Raw genomic sequence first — 27041 nt, 5'->3', positions numbered from 1 at the left:
GGGAGCCGGAAGTGCGCCGCAGGGAGGGCCGTGACGTAACGTGACGTGGCATGGCGTGGCTTGCGTCATTCCTCGGCGCCGTGGACAGGAGCCGTAAGTCATGGAGGTAGAGTTGCAGTCGCCGGTTCTCCTGAGCGCGCCCCTCGGGGTGCGGCGCGGGAAGCGCCGTCCGGGCCGCAGCCGGTGCCGCGGCGGAGGGCGGCCGTGCCTGCGCTGGGTGGCGCCTGCTGGACCCGTCCCGCCCCGCCCTCCTGCTTCTTGGCGCCGCCCGACCCCACGTCGTTCCTGGGGCTCGAGGTCCCGGCTGCAGTCCGCGAGGACGTGGTGTGGGGGCCGAGGGGACGCCTTGCGCGCGTGTGGAGGCTCTGTGGCCGCGACAGCCACGGCCCGGAGCTGTTCACCGGGGCCGGGTCGTGCACGCACAACGCGCCGTTGGTTATAGTTTTTGTTCTGACTGGTTTTCGCCCCAAGGGAAGTTTTCGCTAGGTGGTACCCTGAGCAGTGTGGGAAGTATGTGTAGGAATACTCGCCTCTGGCTCACATTTGCAAGTCAGAATTACATTGGACATTTTTAGGCCATTTTGATAACGTAAAACTAAATCACAAGGGTCTCATTAACTGACCGTAGATCGGATTCAGTGGGGTTGCCTCAAAATAAGGATTTTACTTACATTCCTGCCTCGGGGAGTTCAATGTCAGTCATCTGTCAGCAGTTTTAGCACTAGCTGCTGCTTTCTGAGTACTGTGTGCCAGGTGCTTTTCAAGTATCATCTCTAATTACTGCAACCAGAGAAGGCGATAATATTTTGCACCGCTTTACAGTTAAAAGCCTCGGGTATGTTAAGTAACGTTTTCAAGGCAAGAGGTAAAGAGTCTGAGAAAGGATTCAAACTCAGATCATTCTAGCTGTCAAGCACAGGCCGTTTGCACTACCCCATGCTGCTCTGGACAAGACACTGAAGTATCAAAAAGGGCGTGGGAGGTGCACACACATGTACATAAACATGCAGGGTTTCTGGCTTCTGGGGGGGGACAGGCATGTTCCTGAGTGTAATACACAGGATGATGTATTTATTGTCATGAGTGACAGAGCATTGCAGCATCTAATGTTTGTTGATTTGAGGTTGGATTTTATTGTCCAACAGAGTATGGGCTTAAAAGTTAACCTAGAAGCCAACTTGTAGAATTGTATGTGTGTTGGTAGGGGTAGCATATAGCCATTCCTCAGATCTGAAGGTCTTGGAGACCTGGAGAGGTGTATTGCAGCTCAGGGTAGGAGGAGCCAATCATTCATGTAACTCTTATTTTTCATTTATTGTGTGCCAGGGTCTATGCTGTGTCCTGGGGTTACAGCATTGTGTAAGGCGTGGTCTCTGTGCTCTAAGATCTTACTGTTTGGTTGAGTCTTAGGGACAAGTGTGTCGATCCAGTGCCTACAACCAAAAGGAACCCTTTTTACAACTTCAGGTGCCAAATCCAGGGCCCATTCTGCTAGTGGAGTAGATGGGCTTTTGTGCAGAAATATCAATTCTGTCTGTCACCTGTCACTCCAGAACTACAGCTCATTCCTTTAGAGTTCGAATCCTTTTTAAAAATGCAAGGAGTCCCTTTTGATGTGAATGTGACCTTTTAGAGTTATATTTCTGTGTTAGTCCAGAGACAAACCACACTAGTTTTTGCACTAAGATAATTTGGTATAAAGAGTTAACTAGGTAAAAATTGTTAACTAGTTATCTGAAAGGATAAAAAGGGATCTCTGCAAGTAGTATTGTGGACACGGCAGCTGCGGGAAGCAGTCACTCCCCCTAGGACTGAGGGAGCTAAGGGAAGTGGTCGGAATTTTAGAGCTTAGAAACTTAGAGGAGGGCCCCTGCCTGGCTGAAACTCAGGGGTCTAAGGAGGAAACTGTGCTGCCCAGCTACGTGTAAGGGCCTGGCAAGTCTGGGAAACAGAGTTCTGAAGGGAAGGCACTGACGCATGGTGGTATGTCTGTGGTGGGCATTCGGTGGTAAAGCTGGGCCTACAGGTGTCGGGAAGACTGCAGACTGAGTTCAGCTGCTGCTGCAGGGCGGTGCTCAAAGGAATAGGAAGCGCACAGGAAGCCCCAGGCTGCAGGCAGCGGGAGCAAGTTCCCTCTCCCCTGCCGTCCCGCAGTGCTCCTAGGGGTGTGCACCGACTGGCTGAGCAGGTGTCCCAGAGGACCACTGAACATTCCACACGAGTCTCTCGGGCAGCACCTCACCTGCTAGGGCCTGAAAGGATTGGTTGACAGTCAGGCCTGAGAGGGGGAAGTGAAGCCTTTGGGGACAGGAATAGCGGGCAGGATAACAGGGTGATGCTGACCGGGATGGAGGAACTTAAGCTGGCTGGCTTCCAAATCAGGGAGCTGCCAGGACTTACTGATGTTAGAACACAGAGACCCCTGAACTTGGTACATCACATAAAGACCCCAGGTCAGTTTTAGACCTAGAATGTGATCTCTTTGCAGCTTTATAAGATGAGCTTCATGTAATGTCGGGAAAATTATGAAAATTTGGTTTTATTTAATCCTTCATGGAAAAGCAGTGTGGTGTGCTGCTTTTTACACCATATAGGGAGTCAGAGTTACGGTTTTTCCTTCTCTTTTAACTCATTATGCTTGATTTTCTGTTTTCCCACTCCTCATTAAAAAATGCTTATTTTGATAACTTTGGGATAGCAAAAGAATGCTGAAAGGAATAAGGCACTATCCATAAAATATACTGAGCTTCTGTAAATTCTTAAATACTATGATTAATAAAGTAATTAAAAATCTTTAAGCATTTACTTAGAAATATTTGCATAAGTAATCTTTAGTTAACATTTAATCACAATGTTTTAATCATATAGTTCTCATGACATTCGGAAAGTGTATTAACGCAGTAGCTATACCTGAGTATATTCTATACTCAGAATAGACAGAATAGAATTTTCATGCGACTTAAATATATACTAAAATTAATTTTTACTTCATGTTAAACAGTGTTTTATGTTTTATATTTCAGATATTAATAGAGGATCCTATTACCACGTGTCTTTCTCCTTCAGTGTATGATATGATTTGTAAACTCGGGTTTGAAGCCAGAGAAAATTGCGATATCAGTAGTATTGTAACTCAAAATGGTGAAGTATGCTGGACGACAATTACAGACTGTGTGGTTTATACAGAATCAGGTTTGTACTTTCTCTGAAGCCCAAATGCCCGTCAATACTGTTGCATTTAAAATGTCTTGACCTGTAAAATTTCCCTCTCTGCTCATTGCTTTTTGGGTTAGGAGATGTTATAGTACAGCCTTAATTTGAAAGAGAAAAGGAATCGGTGTGGAAAGAGGGAATGAGGCAGAGAAGCATAGGAGAGTTAAGGGAAAGCTGGGCTCTGAAAACCAGGTGTGAGGAGGAAGGGGTCGGGAGGCAGTGAGGGCTGAGGGGCTCTCAGCTTACGGCCTGTGATCCAGGTGGAAGAGGGAAGAAGATAGAAGTCATAAGAATTAAGGGTGTAGAATGACCAGTGATATATACAATTATTTTAAATGTCTTCCAGGCATTCTTGTATGTCTTTTGAAGTAGGGATGTGGGATGGGAAAAATAATAATAATTGTAAAAATTATAAGGGAATGTGCTGTGGCCCAGCAATTCCATCCAGGAACGTACAAGACAGGCCCAGTCACAGGTATGAACGTGTGTTTGTGCCAAGTTACTGCAGCATTTTGTAATAGAAAAGAAAGAAAGAAAGAAAGAAAAAAGACTGGAAATAGCCAAATGTCAAGCAGTAGTGGATTGATTAAATAAATTATGGGAAAAAAAAAATGCATGCAAGGGAATATTATGCAGTGGTGAAAAAGAGTGAGGAGGCCCATCTTTCTGATCCAGAAATCTCTCTGAGCTGTATGGCTGAGTGAAAAAATAGGAGGAGCACATACATGTATTATTTGCTTGTGTATGTATAAATATTTCTAAATACACCCAAGGAATTTATAACAGTAGCTGCTATAGGAAGGAGAACTGGTGGCAGGAGGGAGACTTTCACCGTTTTATATTTTTTGGTCGTGAACCATGTGAATGTTCAACCAAAACTTACCAAAACAACAAAACCAAAAATTCATATTCTAAATATGTTCCAAAATAATAATAATAATTATTAATAATGTCATTGGAAATCTCATAGTCTAATAATGTTACATTAAAAAGTCAAGTTAAAATATTATATATAACAACATGAAGCTGATTTTGTACAAACTTATATACAGATAAAGAGATTGAAAAAATGAAAAAATATTTGAACCTTTATTTTTCAAACTCGCTAATGAGAGTTTTTCTTTTATAAGCAGATAAACACTATGTAACTTATTTTCAACAACATGAGTATCTTTATTGTAAGTCCAATTATAAACTGGTTGCCAACTTTATGGAAATTTCGTAATTAAAGCCCTTTTTCTTTGATGATTTAGGCATTTGCATCACACGATGTGGAGCTGTGGTACTAACTTGCTTTCTTATCCTTGAAGCCCAGGGTCTGGATTACGGGGGAAGCGTGAGGCTGCTGGGCCCTGTGTGCCAGGCTGTCCACTTACATCTGTCGTCTCTGACCAAGGGGCAATTTGAGACGCGATATTCATCGGGGTTCCAGTGGACAGGTGTTCCAGAGGTTCGGCTTTTTAACAACCTTTAGAAATAAAAGACTTCAGATTCCACTTAGAGGTCCTTAGTACTTGCTGATTTTAAAGGGGTCTCCTCCATCCTCTGGGCCCTCAGCTGTAAGAAGGCTTGAGTGTTGCAAGGCAAAGTTCGAGCTGTTGGCAAAGCCCGCAGAGCCTGAGCTGAGACATCCTTTGACCAAAGGAAGTTTTTGGATGCAGTGTCAGGATTGGGGTTTAGGGACGTGGGTTGGTGCATGGGTGCTCGTCCTGGGACAGAGAAAAATGGACAGCTCCAGAAAAAAAGAAAGACTTTACAGACTGGTAGTAAGGTGTTCTTGAGACGGTGAGACCGGGAGACCGGAGGTGGGGATGCTTGGCTTGTTGAGGGCGAATAGAAGGGAGGAGGAATTGCTTGGGGCCCAAACCTTGTTTTGGATGGCTTGATGGTTGGTTTGGTGGTTGGTTCAAACCAACCATTTCACTTGGAACATTAAATTATTACAGTAGAGCAGTAACTATAAAAGAGTCTAATTCTAAAATACTCTGGATTTCCTAATGGAGGGTCAAGGGTGTTCCCTTTTCCCTGTGTAGTAGCTCCCTTAAGTGGCAGGCTGAGCTGCCTTATGTTTACCTATTTTTAAGAACTAATCAAAATGGGCAATAAGATTAGGTCAAAATATTTGACCTTTCAATTTACAGTTACGCCAGATGTATTGCTTTTAATAAACATTTAAGTAAATAAAGAACTTTCCAAAAACTCCTTAGATATTGAACGTCTAACGAGTTAAACATCTCTCTGATTCTTTGGATATTGTTATATAGAAAATGTTTACCTATACCAAAAAAGTCATTAAAATATGCCAATTGAAATCATCAGAGGTTTGAACTTCATTAATAGAACTGTGCCTTTGAGAAATAATACTTATTGAACACGAATTCTAACATATGTCTTATTCTAAACAGTTATTTCCTGAAATGTTTGATGCCTTGGGAAGTCTTCAATCTCTTGCTATTTCTCTTAGCTTAATGAAGCTGACATCATGTCTGGAGCGAGCCCTGGGTGACGTAAGTGTGAGGACTCTTTCGTTGTTGGTCCAGTAAAGTATCAGAAAGAACATTAACCTGTTTTGCAGTTTAGCTCAGATTTCTTGATTTTAAGTATTGTTTTCCTATACAATCACTTAGCATAGATTTTTTAAATATTTTTCTTTTTGAATGATTATGAGATCAAAAACGTCAGTGTCTTCGGTACTTTTGTCCTCTCATTTGTACAGACACTTGCTTTATGGGCGATTTTTTTGTTAACATCATCTGACTCATAATACGATTGTTACACAATATTTGTTTGAATTTTAGGTGTATTTACTGATTAGGAAGGAATGCCCCTTTCTTTTAAGAGATCTGATTGCATCTGAGGAGCTCTCTCAAGTCTTTGGGCAGTCTGTGGTAAGCTTGTTTGCCTAAACCTGATGGAGTAGACACAGCGCAAAACAGTCGATGTTAGCTGTACTTCTGTTCTTCAAAAACTGATGCTCTGGGCTTCCCTGGTGGTGCAGTGGTTGGCAGTCCACCTGCCGATGCAGGGGACACGGATTCGTGCCCCGGTCTGGGAGGATCCCACATGCTGCGGAGCAGCTGGGCCCGTGAGCCATGGCCGCTGAGCCTGCGCGTGCGGAGCCTGTGCTCCGCAACGGGAGAGGCCACAACAGTGAGAGGCCCACGTACCGCAAAAAAAAAAAAAATTGATGCTCTGTTAGGAAAAAATTAATTTCAGTGATTCAAGCATATTTTCCTTTCCCACATCCCCTTTCCAGCCAAAAGACACACCTCCCTCTTGTCCTGAGTGTTAATGTGGTTTGATAATAGCCTCTGTTGTGATGACTGCTGGTGTGAGGGCCTCAGGTCTAAGAGCCTCAGGTGTAGTAGTAACCTTTGATGTGATGACCTCTGGTGGGATAGCCTGTGATACAATAACCTCTGGGGGGCCAGGCAAATGAGCAATTTGAAGTCTTTTGATCCACTAATTATGTATTAATTATAATGCTAATTCTGCAAGTTATAGATTATAATACTTATTCTAGAATAAAATTTTAACCCTTTAAAGAGTGATATTATAGTTTTATTATTAAAAAGATCAATATTTTTAACATCCGAGAAATTACACCTTTTGCAGCTGTTCAAACTTACCGTGGAAAAAAAATTTAGATGCCAATTAAAAAACATGCAGAGCTATGTACGTTCTCAAACCTTCTAGAGGCCACATGATCAAGATCGTTTAAGACCAGTGAATAACCTTCAGGCAACTGAATAAGGCTGGGCTGAGGTGAAGGGGGAAGCCAGGGTAGTGCCAAGCCGGGAGGACACTACAAACAAGACATTAAGAAATCCGTTGTCAGTAGAGCTTTCCCACTCTTACGGTGGTGGTTCCTTACCCCTTGTCAGCTTAAGGATTGTTTTCTTTGGTGGAGGGTGTGGAGGGAAATACAGACTGCTTGGTGTCATGCTGAATTCTTAAGTTCCGTCGTTTTCTTCTGCTCTTTATTTTCTGCCTGTGTTGTGCAGTGAGCCTTTTGCCTACCTGCAGCCCTTTTAGCTCCCAGATAATTTTCCTAGTTGATTCGCATATATATTTCTGATTGCCCAGATGGTATGAACAATTAATTTAAAATAATACTAAATTTAAATCAATATTAAATTCTTAATATTATAGTCATTAACATTTAATTAAGGTAATAGTAAAGTATTTAAAATTAGTGTAGAGCCAAGACTTCCCAGAATAGCGTCAAAGGACCGGCTGTCAAGCTTTTTGACATTGAGTTGAAACCCCTCTTTATAAACGTCCTGCCCTTTGAGGGAAGTCCAGAATGCATCTGTTTCCTCTTCCCAGCGAGTCTTTAAGTTGCATGAAGACAGCTTCAGTCCTCTCCTGAGTCTCCTGGAGGCTCAGCTCTTCTTTCATGTGACGTGGGGTTGAGTTCTTTTAGTCTCTGAACGGCTTCCGTTTTTCTGAATCTCCTAAGGTGTGGTGCTCCAGACCCAGAGGTAGCCCATGGAAAGGTATAGTTATTGCAGTCTGATAAGCAGGGTCCTTGTATTGGGAGGGTCTTTGCTTTGTAGATGGAGGGACAGAGCAGGTGAACGGTGAGCTTCAAGTCAGAGAAGAGGCTGGCGCCTCTTGGTCTGGCTCTTCGTCACTGCCCTCTGTATTTTATCACGAGCACGCGCTGTTTACTGTGGAGTTTCTGTTTATCACTTTCTGTTTTGTTTTATCTAGATACTGGCCATGTTGATGTATGGTATGAAAGCAGTGTAGCCTGGGTGGCATCTCATCCCTCTTTGTGGCTTTGTGGCCTCTGAAACCTTGGTCTCACCTCTCCTTGCTTATATTTTTCTCTTCTGCATAGTGGGAATAATAGTACTTTCCTCAGAGGTTGTCCTGAGGGTGAGTGAGTAACAAATAAACACAAAATGTGTCTGACATGTTGAATGCTCAGCAAGTGTCGGTCTATTATTATTGTTATCATTACTATATACCGTTGGTTCCATTAATTCCAAGAAGAGAGCTCACATAATCCCAGTGTTGTATTGGTTTACTCAGTGACCCGGTGATCTGCCCCCTCACTACCTAGATGGACGTGCTCAAGGTCTTCGTGGGCTCTCCGCGTGGACTCAACCTTCGCAACGTTCTGTGGCACGGCTTCGCGGCACCTCAGGAGATTCCTCCAAAGTAAGATGCTGGGGGAGGGATTCTCTCTCTTTTTTGATATACTTAAGAGTTTGTTTTATTTTGAATTTCACATCAAGGAAAGATGTATTTTGAGAAGAATGAGAGTTTGGGGACAAGATTTTGAAGATAAAACTGAATGTTAGTGGCAGAATGACTGGCGTGATAGGGTTATGATTTCGCTGACTTGCGCCCCAGAAGCTCAGGTGGTGACGGGCACAGCACCCTGGTGTGTGGGAGACCCGAGGTTCAAGCTCACAGGTTTCTGAGATGCCACTGGTCCTCCCGACCACTGCACAGCTCCATCCCCACAGCCCGTGGAGTTTCCTGCGATTTAATGCTGTTTTATTTTCTTAATTTTAAACTTCTTGTTTTTGAAAGTAGAGCTTTTTGTATGTGTGCTGAGTTCATTTCTCTAATGGATCTCTATGGTATTTCCCACTAGATACTGTTCAATGATGATATTGCTGACAGCAGGATTGGGTCAACTACTAAAGGGTTACCTTCAACAAACTAAGTTCACATTGGCACATCGACCTTTCATAACTCTTAGAAGCTTAGAGGATTTGATCGTTTTCCCTGGTAAGTACCACATGCCACATTTTTCCTGAATATATCTCTGTAAAGATATTTATAGAGTTATTAAATAGCATTGAGACTTGAACTCTGTAGGTGGAACAGTTATTCTCCAGGGGCAAGATGCCTTTGAAAGTTTCATGAAGAACCTCTTAAATTTGGCCACATCAACCCTTACCTCTTCCCACAGTGCCCCCGGGGTTATCTGAGGGCCATGGCTACGTGACTCAACGTTAATGATAAAGTTAGTTCATCGTGCAGATATGTTGGCATACAGATGGCTTTGGACCAGTTTGTAACGCACTTTCCCTTCTCCTTTTAGCTCTCGTGTCTTTGTACTCATAATCCTTATGCCAAAAGTACCACTAGCATAAATGTTCTCCTGTATCATCTTTTGTTTTCTTTTCATGAGAAAGCCATTTACCAAATTAGTGGGGTTGGGGGCCACAGGACTTTGAAAGAGCAATTAAACCATGTGTTTGCTCCAGGCTCATTCTTTTCCACTTTGGCTGAAGTGTTGTGTCTGTATTTGCTGATGTTAATCCTGGAGGGAACAGTACGGATCATCTTGGTCCCGGCAGCCTTAGCCTTTTTGTATCACGGATCCTTCTGGTAGTCAGGTGACTGGCAATAATGTATATAGTCTTTTTTTTTTTTGCGGTACGCGGGCCTCTCACTGTTGTGGCCTCTCCCATTGCGGAGCACAGGCTCTGGACACACAGGCTCAGCCGCTCCGCGGCATGTGGGATCTTCCCGGACCGGGGCACAAACCCGCGTCCCCTGCATCGGCAGGCGGACTCTCAACCACTGCATCACCAGGGAAGCCCAATGTATATACTCTTTAAGACTTTATTTTTGTAGAGCAGTTCTGAGTTTACAGCAACATCAAGAGGGAGGTGTGGAGATTTCCCATCCACACCCCCCTCACCCCCGCCCTCGCATAGCTTCCCCCATTATCAACACCTCCCACCAGAAGGTGCATTTTTTACCAAGGATAAACCTACATTGACAAGTCATAATCACCTTAAGTCCATAGTTTACCTTTGGGTTCACACTTGATTCCTGTATCTTCTGAAGATATTTTTAATTTTCTTGGTCAGTGTGGTCAGCTTGTTGACCCTGAACTCCTCTACTCAAAGTTGTTGTAGCTTAAAGAGATGTAATTGCCCACGTTCCCTTTTTCCAAGGGTGCCTGTGGTCACCTGCAACCCTGGCGCTAGTTCAGGTGGTCTCACGCTTAGGTGGCACGCTGCCCAGGGCCCACGGTTTATTTTCCTGAAGAGGTCGGCTCAGTGGCATCACTCCCTAAGTGTGTTTACACCTTTTTTTTCAGTTGATTAATGTGGTTGTGCTTAAAAATATTTGCTATTTTTACAGATGTTACTTATGAGGTACTTTCAGTATTAGAAGAAGTGATGAAGAAATCCACTTTTATACTAAAAATCATGTTGCCATATTGGGAAGTTGCATTACTCAACTTCAAGTCTCACAGGTACCTGAAGTGTGGCATTACATAGTGGTCATTGGCAGCTTGGAGGCCAGGCCTTCTAAAAACCCTAACCTTTCTGCTTTGTCGCTATTGGAGTTGGAGCAGGTAGGAGCGGGACTGACTCAAGAGCAGACCCGAGCATAGAATGTCTTCATATAATTAACTAAAAGGCATCTTGTAACTGTGTTTTAAACATTATTTTTTGTACTGTTTTTGTGCAATTAATAGAGACAATTATTTTTTATTTAACTAATGAATTTATTTTTATTTAAAAATTAAAAAAAACTTGGGCTGCATTTTGCAGCTTGTGGGATCTCAGTTCCCCCATCAGGGATTGAACCCGAGCCACAGCAAGCAGTGAAAGCCCGGAACCCTGGCCACTAGGCCCCCAGGGAGCTCCCTGATGATCAGTTTTCAGAATCAACTTATTAATAGTTTTTTGAGTTCTTACTGTGACTGAAACATAGTGTCCAATGTTAGAGAATCATGAGAGAAAGAAGATGACAGTTTGTCTCTATGTTCCCTGGGGAGCAAGCCCAGGAGTGGAAGCATCAGGAGGTCAGTGGTCTTTACTTCCTTTCAAGTTACCTTATCCTGATATGTACATTTGATTGGATACCTTGAGAACCCACTGAAATCCTGGTTTCTGAGTATTTTTTAGAAGTGAAGAAATAAGTTTAGCAGATCTTTGATGACACTTTATTCTACTGCAGCTGCTAAAAGTGTTGCATCATACATTAAGACACTGGAAAATAGTTTTACAGTCACTAGTCTAATGAGACTTTGATTCTGTTTTTGTTTCTCATATTAGTGAGTAATGTCACTCCTCCTTGCTTTGGACACATATTGGTAGTATCTGGAATACAGCACCCTTATTATGGTGTTGGTGCCAGTGTTTACTTTGAAAACATGAAGTTTTGCTTATTTCCTTCAATTTCACAGGTTTGCTGACTGTGCCATATTGTTATTGGTGCAACTAGAGACTGGACTTAGGAAAGTTTTTGCCACAGTTAACAAATGTCCAAAGAGACTTCTGACTGCTGAGGTACACTGCTTTAAATGGTTGATGGTGACTGTTGTTGCTGTATTGACATTTTTCCGTGCCTAATTAAAAGCTTTTAATATCATATTTTTGCTTATTGTTAAATGAATTTTTTAGCTAAGAACTTTCTTTGGAAGGCCTGACTGTCATTTTTTGTGGCTTCCTATTGTGATTTTATATGTTATATATTTATTTTATTTGTGATTGTCTTTGAGGGTTCTGTCATATTTCCAGGTAGTCTTTTAAACCTAATGGTGTCATCAGATGCGTTGATGCTTGTGTTTCCTCTGTAGGCATATTTACTGGTACTATTGTAACCCCATGAGGTGGGCCGTGGGTGGTCTACAGCATGCCCTTCTCGAAGGATACTGCTTCCTTTTGGCCAGAACTGCCAGGGAGGCTTAGCAATGTCTCTGGGTGGCCACGGGCCTAGTTAGCTATGGGAGAATCCATTAGGTAGGGGAAAGGAAGAATATGTATTATGGGACAAACAGCAGCATCTACCATACTTGGGATTCTTGTTTCTTTCACTAGTTCAGCTTCCTCTTTGTGCCCCTTTATATAGGCATTCCTCAGAATTCTGTTCTCAACCCTGTACTCTCTTTATATTTATTCCTTGGGAGACCTCACATAATACCATGCCTTAAGCTGTTACCTGTGTGGGAGCAACACCAATTAGTAAATACTTTGAAACTAATAAAAATGAAAGCACAACATGGCAGAAGTTGTTGATGCAGCTAAAGCAGTGCCAAGAGGGCAATTTATAGCATTAAGTTCCAGCAGTCTCCAAGGCATTGTCTCTAACTCACGGTTCTTTGATCTCCTGAGTTAGGTTTACACCTGTTCGTTGAATATCTTCATATGAGTTTTCCCCAGCATCTCAAATTTACTTTATTTCAGAAGAGCAAATTTTTTCTTCCACAAATTTGTTCTCTGGTATTCCTTATTATCCTTATTCTCTGAATTGCTCTGCACCAAGCTTTAGCACCATCTTATGCTCTGCCTGCACTCCATTCTCTTCATGGACTTGCCCTGCCGATCAGTTCTACCCCTGATTTGTCTTGTGGTCCTTCAGTGCTGAGGTCTCACCTGGCTCCCCATCACGCTCACCTGGTAACTCATCTTCCACAAGTCTTCATGATTCTCCTTCTCTAATCCATTCTCACACTGCCACTAATTGTTTTCTAAACTCACGAGTATTCCTGTGTCTTTTATGGTTTCCTCTGCTTAGAAACCTTCCATGGCTCCCAGCGCCTGCCTGCAAGGCTCACGCTTCTGCATGGCTTGTAAGGATGTCAGAGTCTGGCCTCAGCCTTTCTCCAGTTTGTTTTCCCTCTGATTCCCAGCATAATTTAAGCTCCTTGCCAGTTCCTGAACATGCGTGTCTTTCCTCTCACTTTGCCCACTGTCCCCTGCCTGACCACTCCCGGCCACAGTGGTGACCTCCCAGAGCCACATCTACTTGGATCTAACAGCTGCTTTTCTCTGCGTTCTCTTTCTGTCTTATCTTGAGGCAGTTCTGCTTTGCCTTATGTGCATTTTTGTAGAGCTCTCTGGTGTAGGCCCCTTTGGAGTGGGTCATCCATATATGTCCGCTGGTGCCCACACCCGGTGCCTTTGATGTAGGCTCTGCCCAGTCCAGTGTTGTGGAGTGAAGCCTGGGTCTTCCAGCAGAAACTAGAGCCCCAGTTGTCACAGCTCTCACTCGAGTGCTCTTACAGTTGACTTCATGGTAACCTGACCAGTCACTGCACGGCTCTGTGATGCTATGAATTTGGTTATTTAGTTGTCATTTCACTGCACAAATAAATAGTGTGACTGTTTCTACAGAGGCTGTAGTTTATCGAAGAATATCTTAAATTTTAGCCCAGGCTTTTATCCAGAATAAACATAGCATCAATTTATTTACAAAGCAATACATACATGAAAATTATAAAGTGCTGTGCAAATGCCGTAATTATTTATTGAATACTTGTTATGGCATGAGGTCTCTTCAGAATCAATGCAGGATATGAAGATGAGCAAAGACCTAGGGACTTTTAGAAGCTTGTGTGTATTAGGGGTGAGAGATAAGACATTTATACCAACTCCATAAAATAAGGTAGAAGTTGGGCATTCCCTGGCAGTTCAGTGGTTAGGACTACGCAATTTCTCTGCCGTGGCCCAGCTTCGATCCCTGGTCAGGCAACTAAGATCCCGCAGGCTGCACGGCGTCGCAAAAAAAAAAAAAGGTAGAAGTTAATTCACATCGTTTATGGAGATGAATGAAAAGTTCAGCTTTTTTGAGGAAGTAGTGGGGATATTTAGTAGGCAATTGAATATTTAGAATAGAGCTTGGAAAAAATTTTAGGGTCAGCAATACATGGGCTTTAGAGTCATCTGCACAGTAATAAATGTTCAGGAGTATTTGATAGTATTAAAATGAAAATATGTTAATAAGCATTAATAAGTTTAACACATTTCTTGAGCACCTGAATGTAAAATCCTACTGAATTCCCCAGCAGCCTTTGAGATGGGCATTCCTCACTTGCACTTCTGCAGAGAAAGCTGAGCATGGAGGTGCTCAGGGTCTCACTTGTAGGAGGTGTGGAGTTGGGATTAGAGTGCTGAGGCAGCCTGGCCCCGAGCCGTGTCTATAAAGTCTGGGCTAATTATACCAAGAAGCATGAAAAACAAAGGCTATTTGTTGGAGAAAATATTCAGTTGTGCTCACTTGCACACAAATACCAGCCATCAGTAGAAGTGCTCTGTGTGAGTAGTGATTTGTGAAGTTGTGGCATCGTAAGTGTTAGAGGTATCTGAAAGATGTTAAAAAAAACAAAGCGGGAAAAAATGCTTGGAGGGTAAAATATTTAAGTATGCTAGTCAAGTGTATGCTTTAAAAGCCCAGTTTGTATGAAGAAATTGAACAGCCATCTTACCCTTAATTTGCAAAATAAAAATGCTATTTTCTTATCAAGTCCTTAAACTCAATTATACACTTTAAATTCAAATCTATAAGATCATAAAGACCCGTTAGCTGAGATATGCTGATTTAGATCAGACCTCTGGAAATCTGGACTATGATACTTCTGACTTTTTTTGTCATTTCTGTCTAGTATTTATTACTGCTTTCACTCAGGCCTGATTCTCAAATATTGGCATTAACCTAAAATGGAGAGCTAATGATTGAAGTCACAAATAAGCCAGATGCTTTCTGTCTGTGATCAGTAGTCCATGAACAATAAAAAAACATTTCTCAACAGAAAAGAAAAAAAAAAAAGAAGTATCTGAGCTACAGTCCTTGTTAGAGCAGTATTCTAACATGGCTAGACTGCCAGGGTTGCTGTATTTTCATGTCTTTTATATTGTGTTTATGTTGTCAATGACATTCTTCCCAAAGTGTTGCTAGATAAAGATTTATTTACACAAAAGGAGGTTTCATATTTGTGGCCCTGTGCTAGAATTTTTTCCTGCTTGAATAGTGTCACACTACTTGTATTTTTCTTTTAATTATTTCTTTTATTTCCTTTTCTGAAGTCAACAGCTCTTTATACTACCTTTGATGAGGTAAGTAAACTTGTAAGGTATTTTGAAACAAATAAAACATTATATTCTTTTAAAATTAAAATTAAAGATCAGCCATAAATCATATGCTTACAGGAAAATGTTGATAGTCATATAAGCAAAAAGAAAAAGAAAAAGGTGATGATAGTGTTGAATATAGTTTTCAGACTAATTGAGACCCAGTCTTATTAACCTAGCTTCTGAAGTTATGGAAAGGCCATAGCATACATATATACATATATACACACGTATATACATGTACACATACACAGTGTTTGCAAATACACATAAACACAATATACACGTATACCTGTATACACACACTACACATAAACACACAAATACACATATACATATATATGCACATAAATGCACACAGACATATACATGAATACACATGTACACACCTGTATACATGTAAATATACATAAACACATACACACAATTAAGAATACATACATATATCTTCCTAAAGTCATTGTATTGGTTGAGAAAACCTTTTCTGAACAGGTGGTTGCTATGTTCTTAAGACTGTCCTTATTTCATTTAATCTGCTTTGGACTTACACAGCATGTCATACCAAATGTACAATATCTTTTGACACTGAAAGTTCTGTATATGTACCAGTTAATCACCTTACTTCTTTTTGGTGTTTTAGATATTGGCAAAACACTTGAATGATGGTAAAATCAATCAACTTCCTCTTTTCCTTGGAGAGCCTGCAATGGTAAAGTATTAGGCATTTACGATCTAACATCCTTGTATTTATGGATGTGATTAGCACTTCTCAAAAATGATGTTAATTTTGGCTTGTGACGTGCCCATAAGAAATGCTTCTGAAGCCCCCATGCCTGAACTCCATTGTCTGTGCAACTGTCTTTCGCTGGCTCTGAGCCCAGCTCAGGTACTGTGCTTCATGCTTTTGTTTAAATGTCCTTCTCCTAAGGCCTGATGACTTAGCTGACCTGATTCTGAGCAATATTTGAATTTGTGGGTTTTGTATTGCGCTGGTAGCAGGGACTGCATTTGCTTCGTGAATGACAGCAAAGTCAGATGCGACTAGTAAGACAGAGTGTTGGATGAGAGAAGGTAGTTATTTAGAGCCATTTTCTATTTATCACAGTTTTGTATTTTATGAAGTTATTGCAGTGACTACTTTGGACTGTAAATAGAATTTTCATATTTTCTCCTTTTAACTGGGAGTTAGCAACCTAGGTTCCAGTTCCGGCTGTGTGACACTAGTCAGATTCCATACGCTCTCTGGGCGTCCTTTCTGCCATCAGGAAATTAGGATGATTGAAGTAGTTTGTCTAATTCTGTTTGTCCATCAGCAATTTGCCTGGGTCAGCAAATTGGGTTTTCTGACTTATTTTCCTCTATGTTGTGGAAGAGTCCTTGGATTTTTGCCATTAAGAAAGAAGCAGTGTCTTCATAGGGCTTCAGAAGTAAACGAGTGATGTGAGAAAGGACATGTAAGAAGGAGAGCCATGAGGGGAAAGAAAAATGGTGTTGTCCGTGCAGGAGCACAGCAGTGGATTCTTTTATTGATTGGAAAGTTAGCTTCCAAATGTGGTCAACCCAGTTCTCGTTTTTCACGAGGGTGAGAATGAGAAAGGGTACTTTTACTAAGCACTGGAGCCATGCAAGCAGTTTTGCAGCCCTGGTGGTGAGTTCTACAAACTTCTTAGGTTCTTATCAATCAGCCAAGGAGCAGGTACAGAAACAGGGCTCCCCAGGTTATCCTACCTGAGGAGCAGGCTGTACAGTTAGAGACAGCAGGGTGCCTCAGGGGAGTCCTGCCTGAGGGGTGGGGTGCAGTTACAGACAGCAGGGTGCCCTCAGGGGAGTCCTGCCTGAGGCTGTGGAGTGCAGTTACAGAGGACGGGGTTTCCTCAGGGCCATCCTGAGCTAGTGGGGTGCAGTCCTGCCTGAGGTAGTCGAGTGCAGTGATAAAGCCAAGAGATCCAGGGACTATCGTAACTTGATACTTTTCTGTTGCGTGACCTTGAATGACTTTCTTTTTCAGTCTAACTTTTCTGTAATGAACATTGCTGCTCCTCAGATGTTTTGGGCTTGCCCTTTCTGGGCCTTCGGACTTTCCTTCTTTCTGCTGAGAATACTAACCAAATATTTTCTGTGTCCTTTTTTTGATAGGAATTTCTCTGGGATTTCCTGAACCATCAGGAAGGTCCCCGTCTAAGAGATCGTTTAAGCCACGGGGAAATCAGTTTACCTGAATTTCCGAAAGAAGCAGCCAATCAGTTGCTTGCATTTTCCTTTGTACTTTTACTCAGATTTATTGATGAAGATCTATTATCAGTGTTTAAGGTAATGTGTAGGAAAGAAAATTAATTAAATTCACGGTCATTAAGTTATGAAGGAATGTAGTTTATTTTCAGATGTAATTATATTTTAATCATCTTTTAATTTATGTGAGTACAGTGTACCTCCATCTGAACATGTGTGCATGTGTACAGGCATTGTCTATAACAAATAAATCAATATTACTTGATCTCACCAAGAATAATTCAGCCTATTTCCTAAGCATACATTTGCTTGTGTTTTTAACAGTGATGGGATATTGCAAACCAGAGAACAAAGTATAAAACAGGATTAACTAAATAAATTGGAAAAATTTACAGAGGACTATTAAATGAGAGAGTAGAATATTTGCATTTGTCAATAAACTAATTCTTTTATATATTAAAAGAAATAGGTTAGATTGTTAGTTATATTTTAATCTTTTTTTCAGACTGTACATGTAACAATTATGGGAAAATTTGTTTCAAAATTCCAACAGGATAGAATAATTAATACAAAAAGTGAAAGTTCTCAGGAATTCCTTCTCCCAGAGGTGACTGCTGTCAGTAGCTGAGTGTCTCTGCTTCCACATCTTTCCATGAGCCTGCAGTGCGGGTTCCAAGCAGGACATACTCTGTTTTATAACTAGCATTTCATTAACAGTTTATTTTTGGCAACTTTGTTCTACCTTACTCTGTCTCAGCTGCTTGATACCCCATCTTATCAATGTGTCATTATTTGTCTAAGCTGTCCTTCATTGATGGGTGATTTAGAATTTTCTCTGCTGTGGAAAATGTCTAACTATGATGCTGAAATTCTTTTGTGAACTTCCTGTTAACATCTTTGCTCTGTTTTATTCAGTTTCATTTTCCTCACTGGTTTATTAGCCTTATTTGCCATTTTCAGAGTATGTGTTGCTTGTTACCAGTCTTTAGGTTTTGATGTTTTTTCTCTCTGACTTATGCATTTGAAGTCCTTAAAAGACCCTTTGCTTTCCAAAATTATAAATGTAATATGTTTTCCTGTATAGTTTTATAGCTTTTTACATCTATTGATCATTTACATCTATTGATTTACATCTGTTGATGTAAATTTACATCATTTACATCTATTGATTTACATCTATTGATGCAGCTGGAATTTATTTCAGCTGGGAGTAAGTTAGAGAATCTAGCTGTACTTTTTTTCTTTTTTTAACAAATTGCTTGCAAGTTGGCCAAACGCCATTTAGAGAATAAATATCTCTATACTGTGTGCACTGGACTCTCTTTGCCTGTCTTTAATAAGCTTCATGGTACGGTTTGATATCTGAGAGATTACTTTCCTGCCCCTCTTCTTCTTCAGAATTGTCCTGCCTCTTCTCTAATTGTTATTATTCCAGTGAACCTGTGTAGTTAAACACAAAGCCCAAGCCCAACCAACCAGCCCACAGGAATGGGCTCCTGATGGATTAATGTGGGGGTAATTGACATTTTTGCAAGATTGAACATTGTTCCCTGACACAGGCCAGTCCCCACTCTTCACTCTCCACGTTCAATCCTCTACCTCAAGCTGGTGCCCCAGATCTGCATCCCCCCTCCTCTGCCACCCCCACTGCTCCCCTGAGCCCCTGGGAGGGGTGTGGCCCCCATGTGTCCCCACTGTGCTCTGAGGCCCTCCTGAGGTTCCTGTCTCAGGGGAGAAGCCGTGTGTGCTGTGGTGGCTGCCGGCTCGTCACTGACTTCAGGTGTGAGTCCTGGCGACCCCGCCGGACGTTCATCACACAGTGAGGGCTGGTTTCTCTCTGCTCCGTGTAGCACCCGTGTAGGTATCTGCGTGAGTGAAAGTTGAGTGCATCTCTTCTCCAAGTAATGACTAACTATATGAGTTGTTTTGTGCTATTGAGAGTTCTGGGTAGTTACTGCTTATACGTAGGAAAGCTCTTGACTTTTGTGTATTAAATTTGTCCACTCTCAGCTCACTGACTAGGTGATAGTCTGCCACCTTGGGTTTTCCAGTTATACAGATGCGTCAGCTGTAAATAATGTTATATTTACTCTTTTAAAAATGTATGTTTGGCAATTGAGTGTTTATAGTATGTAATCCTCTTTTAGTTATATTGATTTTTAATGTTTAAATTCTTATGTCCTAGTTTTTTAGGAGAATCTCTTACATTTTCCAATTGTTTGGCATCTTTTTTTCTCCCATTTATTTCTTGTTTTGCTGCATTGTGGACAGAGTGGCCTTTGTAATTTATCATTGTTAATCAGCCTCATTTAAAAATTTTGTTGGTTATGGTTTGACTACTATGTTAGACCTGTTTTTTTTTTTTTTTTTTGCGGTACGCGGCCCTCTCACTGTTGGCGGCCTCTCCCGTTGTGGAGCACAAGCTCTGGACGCACAGGCTCAGTGGCCATGGCTCACGGGCCCAGCCGCTCCACAGCATGCGGGATCTTCCCGGACCCAGGCACAAACCCGTGTCCCCTGCATCGGCAGGTGGACTCTCAACCACTGCGCCACCAGGGAAGCCTTGTTAGACCTATTTTAATGAAGAGTTTTGCTTTCTTTTAGCTGAGAGAATTATGTGAAGGAAGCTGATTGGAAATTGGGACTCTTAAATGACCTAAGATGCAATAGAAGAAAAGTAGGAGCCTGACCAGAAGTTGTAGTAACAATTATCTGTTTTCTCTAAAGCAGGAAAAAGCAGCAGTGAGAGCATTGGTGAGCATTGCAGAAGCCTATGGCGCTCGCTGCCATCCAGTTTCTCAGCTTAAAAAGCAGGTGTGTGGGGAGGGGCGTGTGCAGGTCAGTTGTTGCAGAGATTTGAGAGGTACAGGCCGGCCTTGTCCAGCCGGGCTGCAAGTCCGCAGAGCTGGCTTTGTAGCCTGCGTTCACCTTGGACACATGGCCTTGGCCAAGCCACTGTGTCTTTCTAAGGTCCAGCAGTTCGGGTTGTGGTGGGGTTTGTGTCCTCGGCGTTCTTGGTACTTGATGGGTGGCTGAGTGCTGGTAACCCGGGATCGGTCACAGGTGTTGCTTTTCGGTGGTGAGGGACGCCAGCTTTATGAGGCCAGCCTTTGTTAACCTGTAAGGTAAACAAGCAGGCAACAAACTTTCTTAAGCATTTCTACCAGGAAGTTAAATTTGGCGAGTAGCCTAGAGACTTTATTTTCTGTATGGTAGGCGGTACGAGGGGGCAAAAATGGGGTCGTCTCCAAGAATATAATAATCATGATAGTTGCTAACTGAGAAATTCTAAAAGGAAGCTGTAAAGTCAGCACAGAATGGATTGGGGAGATTTGCGGTGGCGCCGGGGAGAAGCCGAGCCTGGAGAAGACAGGTCCTGAGTAGCATCAGGCAGGAGGGGGTTAGCAGCAGCTGTGCAGGAGCAGAACCCAGCGGCGCTCTGTCCTTGCTGTTTGCGGGAAGGAATCAGCCTGAGTTCCTGTGTCAGCGGGTCCTGTTTGCGACGGCGCGTCGGGCTGCTCTGGTACCTTTATCCACTCGCATCGCACTGTCTGCCCATAGTGATTCCGAGCTTCCAGAACAAAAGCCGTTAGAAGGAGGACCCAGAAGCGTTCAGGGAGGGAGGCTTCAGCAAAGGACGGAAGGTTCTGGAAGGAAGAGAAGCTTCGGGGGGCCAGCCTTCCTGCTCCTTGGCTGCTGCTTCCAGGTCCCTGGTCAACGCCCCTTCCTTTCCCCACAGTGGGCGTTCTGCACCTTCACCTTTTCCGTGGCCTCGTACTCCTGCCGCATGTGATTTAGTCACCTTTTATTCTGCAGCCAATCTTGCATCCTGTTCTTTCTAAGTCCGCTGCTCAGGATATCAGCTGCGTAACAAAATACCTCATTTGGTGGCATCAACAACAACCACTTAATTTGCTTGTGCTTTTGTGGGTCATAAATTTGGGACGGACTCTGCCGGACAGGAACCCATCTGAGAAGTGGAAGTCTGTGCTGGGTGCTCGGCCAGCTGCACCCGAGCAGAGGTGGGGACGAGGGGAGGGGCCCGTCTCCGACCTGCTTCTCCCTGTGTTCTCAAGGCCACAGCTATTCGCCATGGCTGGCCCCAACCAGGGGCGGGGACACGGACCAACTCTCATCAGGAGGTGTCAGAAGAATTTTGGACACTTCCTTGGAATCCCATATTTCACCTGCCTTCCTTTACCTGATTTGATTGAGTAACAGACCCATCACCTAGTTTTAAAGTGTGGCATCTGAAACAATTTTACAGATATGTCTTTTCTTGGAAGTGATGACAACATCTGTAACAACTTAAAAACATGTTTTCTAGAACATTATTTAAAAATTTTGAAAAGCAGTTGTACATTGTCCTGTCAGGTGCTGAGCTGTGAGAGGAGCATCGGAGTTTGGCCTCTGCTGCCTTTGCCTGAAGGATCCGAAAGGGAGGCTCAGCGGTGAGTGCCCCCCAAGTCACGCAGGCCTCGCGGGGGTCTGAGAATGTCAGCCTCTGAACGATTTTTTTTTCTCTGGCAAGCCTGTTGGGAGACAGATCCCAAGGAGGGGTTGCTAGGTCTTGGTGACTGGAGGGCCAAGACTGGGGGTTCAGGGCCCGGTCGTGGGGGAACCGTTTGCAGAGACCAAGGGCACAGGGACGAGAGGCAGGCCTTGTGGGGAGGAGGGTGGCATCTGGCAGAAATGGCTAGTGGATGGTGTGACAGCGGGTCTGACGCTCAGGAGAGGAGTGGGCGTGGACACACTGCAGAGTCAGCTCGAGGGAGGACTCTCGAGGGTCACAGGGCATCTTCTGACAGCAGGTGCATCGCCCACAGTGTGTTGTGTCGTTTCTTTTTACCTCTCCCTCTGATGGTGGCTTTTTCATTGTATTTTTGGGGAAAGCGAGTTGCAGATTGAGTGCTTTGCTCAGCGAACCACTGAAATAAATATTATTTTGCATCTTGCTCATTGTCATGTATCTTTAAATGTTTTCTGTTTTTCAGATCAGAAGGTAATTCTGAAATAAATGCCTGCCACTCTTTAATCACAGAAATCGTGGCTGAGCTGTGTCACCACGTGCCCGAGACCCACCGCGTTCCTCACGCCTCGGAGCACCTTCCCCCTGAGGAGTAAGTTCGGGGTGTCCTGGGGGAAGTATTTTGGGGTCGCCGACCTCGCAGTTTTCTGTGTTTGAAGTCTTACACGTTGAAGGTAGTGTTAGAATCCCACTGTGTCCCAGGAGGAATTATTAGATAAGCCCTGATGGTGCGTGCGTTGGTCTGTCTGACGGACGTTACAACACACGATCTGTTCTCACCATCGACACCCGCCCAGTGTAACGATTGCAGCAGGAAACCGAGACCGCGTTGGAGGCCGCGGCAGGTGTGCAGGCCACGGAGGACTGGTGACCGTAGGCCCTCGGGACTCTCGCTCTGCCCTGCAGGTGGCCCCAGCTGCTCCGTGAGCTCTGCAGCATCCCTGTCCGGACCCTGTTCTGCCCCAGAGCCGTCCTGGAGGTGCTGGCCGTGCTCCGGAAGATCGGCGCCCACTGCCGCCGCGTGTGTGGCCAGGTGGCCACCTGCGCGGAGCTGAGGCGCCGGCAGTGGGAGGACAGGAGCCTGCGCTCCCGGCAGCGGCGGAACTACCTGCGCCTGGTTCACAGGTGCGTGGCTCGCGGGTCTCGTTTAGAGGAGCTCTGCTGGGCAGCTCTTACCTCAGGGTACACTTCTACCCCTGACTTCAGAGAAATATTTATTTTCAGGAGAAGTTACATATGTGTCACTTAAAAATACCATTTATAATTTTGGGATATGGGTTCTACGGACCCGGATTTAAAATACGACAGCAGATTTACCTGGGGATGCCAGCATTGTGTATTTTAGAATGTGCTACATCCTCATGAAATTACCATTTTGGACAAATTCCTAGAATTTCTGGGTTGAATGGTATCTGCGTTTATAAAGCTTTTTAGTAAGTATTCCTTTGCTTTCGGAAGGTTACATACAGTTTACACCCTTACCGGCAGTTTATGAGATGATGCTGTTACATCACACATCCTTCCCCAAAACAGGATATATTTTAAAATTCCTCCCGGGAAGACTGGAGTCTGACTTTAACTGGAATTTGGTCCCAGAGACGTTGAACCCATTCTCATGTTTAAGCCATTTGTGTTTCTCCTCTTGGGAGAGTCCTTTGCTGAACGCTGACTTGTAAGGAAGGAGCTGCCACTGGGCAAAGGGACCGGGTGCCGACCTGGTGGAGCCTGGTCCTCAGAGCAGGCAGGGCGCCTGTGGGCTCAGAACCAGGCGAGGAGCTCAGGCCCAAGGTTGGGGGGCATCCCACACAGCCTGCAGGGGCCAGGGCTCACGGCCACTGGGATAACGGCTGTCCACATAAGAGTGTTCTTTTGAGAAGTTTGGATTTAAGGACTTTTGAAAGAAGGATTGGTTAGGTGAAACATTTTTCTCCTTATAAAGGTGATAAATACTTACGTTTATTAACTTTTACTTTATTTTTAGTATTAAGCTTCTGTCTCCTATGCTTTATCTGATTTTATTGCTGATTGCACTGGAATTGGTCAACATTCATGTGGTTCTTGGGAAAAATACTTCGGAATATCAGCAGTATCTAAGGTCAGTGCCCTCACATACAGGAGACGCAGCTGTGTTTTGCTAATTCTGAATCATGTTCACTCCTGTTGGTTATTTTCTTGGTGATTTTTTCAACCCCACAGTCTGGTCCTGAACTGTTCTTCTCTGTGGACTTCAGTGCAAATTTGTGAGCCTTTAAAACTGACATGTTTCAGAAAATTTAATGTGATTTACATGGGAATGATTTCGGAATTCCTCCCCCTGGTGTAAGAATAACGTCCAGACAGTGTTATCGGGAGGAAGCTGGAGAGGCTGCCACCGTCTCAGGCAGCTGTGTGGATGCCTGGGGCCAGGTCACGGCTCAAAACCGTGGACTGTCTCTGCCGCGGGTCTGCCCCGGGTACTGTAGGGTGGTGCCCTCCACCCACTAGATGCCAGTAGCCCCCAGTTGTGATGACTAAAAATGGCTCAGATGTTGCCACAGTCCTCTGGGGGCAAAATCACCCTAAGTGAAAGCTACGCCTCTAGACAAAGGGTCTGTGGATTTTCATCGTATTATTCTTTTAACTGTTCCCTAAGTTTGAAAATTTCAAAAATTCATAGTTGGAGAAAATTTTAGGCTACTTGGGAACCTTTGAGGAGAACTTGGAAAATGTGAAAATAGCGCTTCTTCCCATCAGTCAGAGGTAATTCCCCTGTGAACTTTCTGACGAATTATCTTTCAGGAAAAGCCTTTCAACAGCAATAGCTGCTCCAGGTGGGACGTATCTCCTTTGAAGGGGTGGCCCCTCTCTCCGTCGGGTGAGGCTGGTCATCAGGGTGGGAACAGGAGGCACAGCCCCCGAGGTCCTGTGTCCTGTGGGTTTATTACATGTAAGTGTGGTCCAGACAGCCTCTAAGGTCCTTTCTGGAACCGAGTCCCATCAGCTAAGAGCATCCGTCATATGTGGATTTGGGAGAGAAAGATGGAGAGTTTGTGAGCTGTGTGGAGTCTGGGTGTCTATCCCCTCCAGTGACACTCTAGTTCGGCGTTCTTCTCCTTCATCCAATTTGTATTCTCTCATTTCTGTTTTGAATGTATTTCTTTTTCTTGAATCCTCAGATAAAAATTAACTACAGAACTTTAGTTGTAATTTCAAAATGAAGGGGATACATTTAAATCATTATTGCATTTTACAAGGGCATAGATAAAGAAATTAATTTCTTTCTTTTAAACAGGTTCTTAAAGTCCGTCTTGCAGTACACAGAGAACCTGGCGGCTTACACCAGCCAAGACAAGAACAAGTGGGATGAAGCTGTCAATCTCACACAGGTGGCCTTGTTGAAAATTTGGACTTTTAGTGAGAAGAAACAAATGTTAATACATTTAGCCAAGAAATCCACGAGTAAAGTAGTCTAATAAGTCAGGATGCTTTGGGATCTATCAGAAAACCCGACCTGAGTAGACTTTACAGCATGTGAGTTGAAAATCCAAAGGCAGGGTGGATTCCAGGTACTGCCTGATCAGGGCACAAGGTCCGTTGCTCTGCAGTTTCCTGACTTGCTTTTCCCAAGTTGTTGGTGTGAACCTCAGGCTGAATCCCTGGGAACCAAATGGCTGTAGCAGTTTTGGGCCTCATCTCCCAATGCATACTGTCCAGAGAAGAGATTTTTCTCACCCAGCTCTCACCCAGGAATGGGCGGCTTCATCTTACTGGCCACAGGCCTAATCTTGAAACGATGGCTGTGGCCAAGACCCTGCCCCGCACTCACCAGTCAGGCTAGGTGGACGTCTACTCCTGGACCGGCCACTGGGGCGTAGAGGGAGGGCTTGGGCTGGTCACCCTTGTCCCTGGAGCTGAGAGTGAGGTTGATATGATTCAGATCTCGAGGGAGAGGGTTGGGGAGGAACAGCTCCTGGAAGACGCTGGGCAGCACGCCTAACAGTCTGCACGTCCCCAGGTTTCCAGGTCTGGCGGGTTTAGTGCAGGGACCAGGAGGGCGGAGGAGTGAGGGCCAGGGCTGCAGCCAGAAGAGCCAGGTCAGCCCTCGCAGGAGGCCCTGGGTGTCTACTGCAGGAAGCTCCTCGTCCGCTTCGGTGGCAGCAGCAAGGCTGTGTTTCTCCAGGAACCCCTGCAGGGCTGCCCCCAACCCCAGTCTGTATGTGCTCAGCTGCACCCACCTGCCGTGATGCACAGCCTCCTCCAGCCTTGCTGGCAGGTCTGGCCTCCCAGGAAGGACTTCCCACAGCCTGTTCTGGCTTCTCAGCTGTCAGAGATGAGTGTGGAGGCCGCCGTTGGGGAGGTGGGGCCGTGTGACAACAGCCATCCGTGTTCCATCTGTCGCTTCACCAGCCCAGTACCTGCAACCCCCTTGTAAAGTGAACTTGTGGGTAAAGACAGTGAAACCTGCTTCTGCCTGATGTGATGCCAGACGCCCACGTCAAGTGTCCACTTCTGGAGAGGTGCTCCTGTGGTCGGTCACGGCCTCCTGGGTGTGGGCTCGAAGGCTTAACCACCCCTAACCCTCCTGGTGTTGGCGCTGGAACGGGCAAGGGGGAAAATGGACTGATCTGTACTATCACCAGCCAGTGCAGGATCTGCAGAGCCCCGCGGCCACTAGGCTGGCGGAAGCTCGTGTTAAACGCTGCTGCTCTACAGCTCATCGCGTTCCTTTGCCCTCAGCTGCCCACCTCTGTTGGTTGTGGGTCTTCACCTGGTAGGTTGACCCAAACCTCATTCCTGAAAGGGCTTTCCCGCTAGCAATCTTCCTAGTTTGGGTAACTAGTTTTCTGTTGACTTTTATCCCTAGAAATGGGCATCCTTTCCCATGGGCCCCCAAGTCCCCGCCTGTGGCCGCAGCCCTGTCCTCAGGGGCGTGGGGGGCGGTCACCCGCATTACAGGCGGCCCCTCTCGGTCCTTTGGTTCCCTGACACAAGGCCAGCACTGCGGGCGGGCCCTCAGTCCTGTGTAAGGGCTGCCTTGGGGGCCTAGCCTCCCCACAAGCCGTGGCTCCGAGGGGCTCACAGCGATGCTCCCCCCTCACCTGCCTCTTCGATCGACCATGTGTCCTGGTGGCTCAGAGAGGAGGGCGCCTGTCGGGTGGACAGCAGCCCCCAGCGTCCCCGTCTCCGCCATGTCCTCCAGGGGCTGCTCGCGGGGCTGCAGCGCGTGCTGAGGTCTTGGAAGCGGTGCCAGGAGA

General features: G+C 44.5%; 1 protein-coding gene across 9 annotated transcripts; it reads left to right on the top strand.

The window, feature by feature from the left end:
- Positions 1–21: 21 nt before the first annotated feature.
- Positions 22–26250, top strand: ERMARD (ER membrane associated RNA degradation). 9 transcript variants are annotated; one of them, XM_067701498.1, is made up of 18 exons: positions 22–106; positions 3024–3192; positions 4524–4663; positions 5619–5720; positions 6012–6101; positions 8285–8382; positions 8825–8961; positions 10333–10447; positions 11387–11489; positions 15006–15035; positions 15691–15759; positions 17187–17360; positions 20010–20093; positions 21654–21730; positions 22274–22399; positions 22714–22932; positions 23789–23902; positions 25079–26250. In XM_067701498.1, exons 1-18 carry the CDS (start codon positions 101–103, stop codon positions 25257–25259), a joined length of 2034 nt encoding a protein of 677 aa, XP_067557599.1. In that variant the 5' UTR covers positions 22–100; the 3' UTR covers positions 25260–26250. The 9 variants fall into 9 exon arrangements, 8 of the variants coding, with proteins under 8 accessions (XP_067557599.1, XP_067557598.1, XP_067557601.1 ...); XM_067701497.1 differs by having other exon boundaries at positions 20007–20093; XR_010933523.1 differs by lacking the exon at positions 25079–26250 and having other exon boundaries at positions 20007–20093; positions 22619–22932.
- Positions 26251–27041: the final 791 nt, after the last annotated feature.

The sequence above is a fragment of the Pseudorca crassidens genome, chromosome 13 (assembly GCF_039906515.1).
Source record: "Pseudorca crassidens isolate mPseCra1 chromosome 13, mPseCra1.hap1, whole genome shotgun sequence".
NCBI classification, from domain to species: domain Eukaryota; kingdom Metazoa; phylum Chordata; class Mammalia; order Artiodactyla; family Delphinidae; genus Pseudorca; species Pseudorca crassidens.
Note: the sequence above shows the minus strand (reverse complement) of the source record. Positions and strands in the feature narration are given on the sequence as shown.

What these genes read in the sequence shown, in the direction of transcription:
- ERMARD (XM_067701497.1), top strand. An exon ending in AGTGGACAGGTGTTCCAGAG is followed by an intron (nt 4,664 to 5,618) that starts GTTCGGCTTTTT and finishes TATTCTAAACAG; the next exon opens with TTATTTCCTGAAATGTTTGA. An exon ending in AAGTCTTTGGGCAGTCTGTG is followed by an intron (nt 6,102 to 8,284) that starts GTAAGCTTGTTT and finishes CTCACTACCTAG; the next exon opens with ATGGACGTGCTCAAGGTCTT.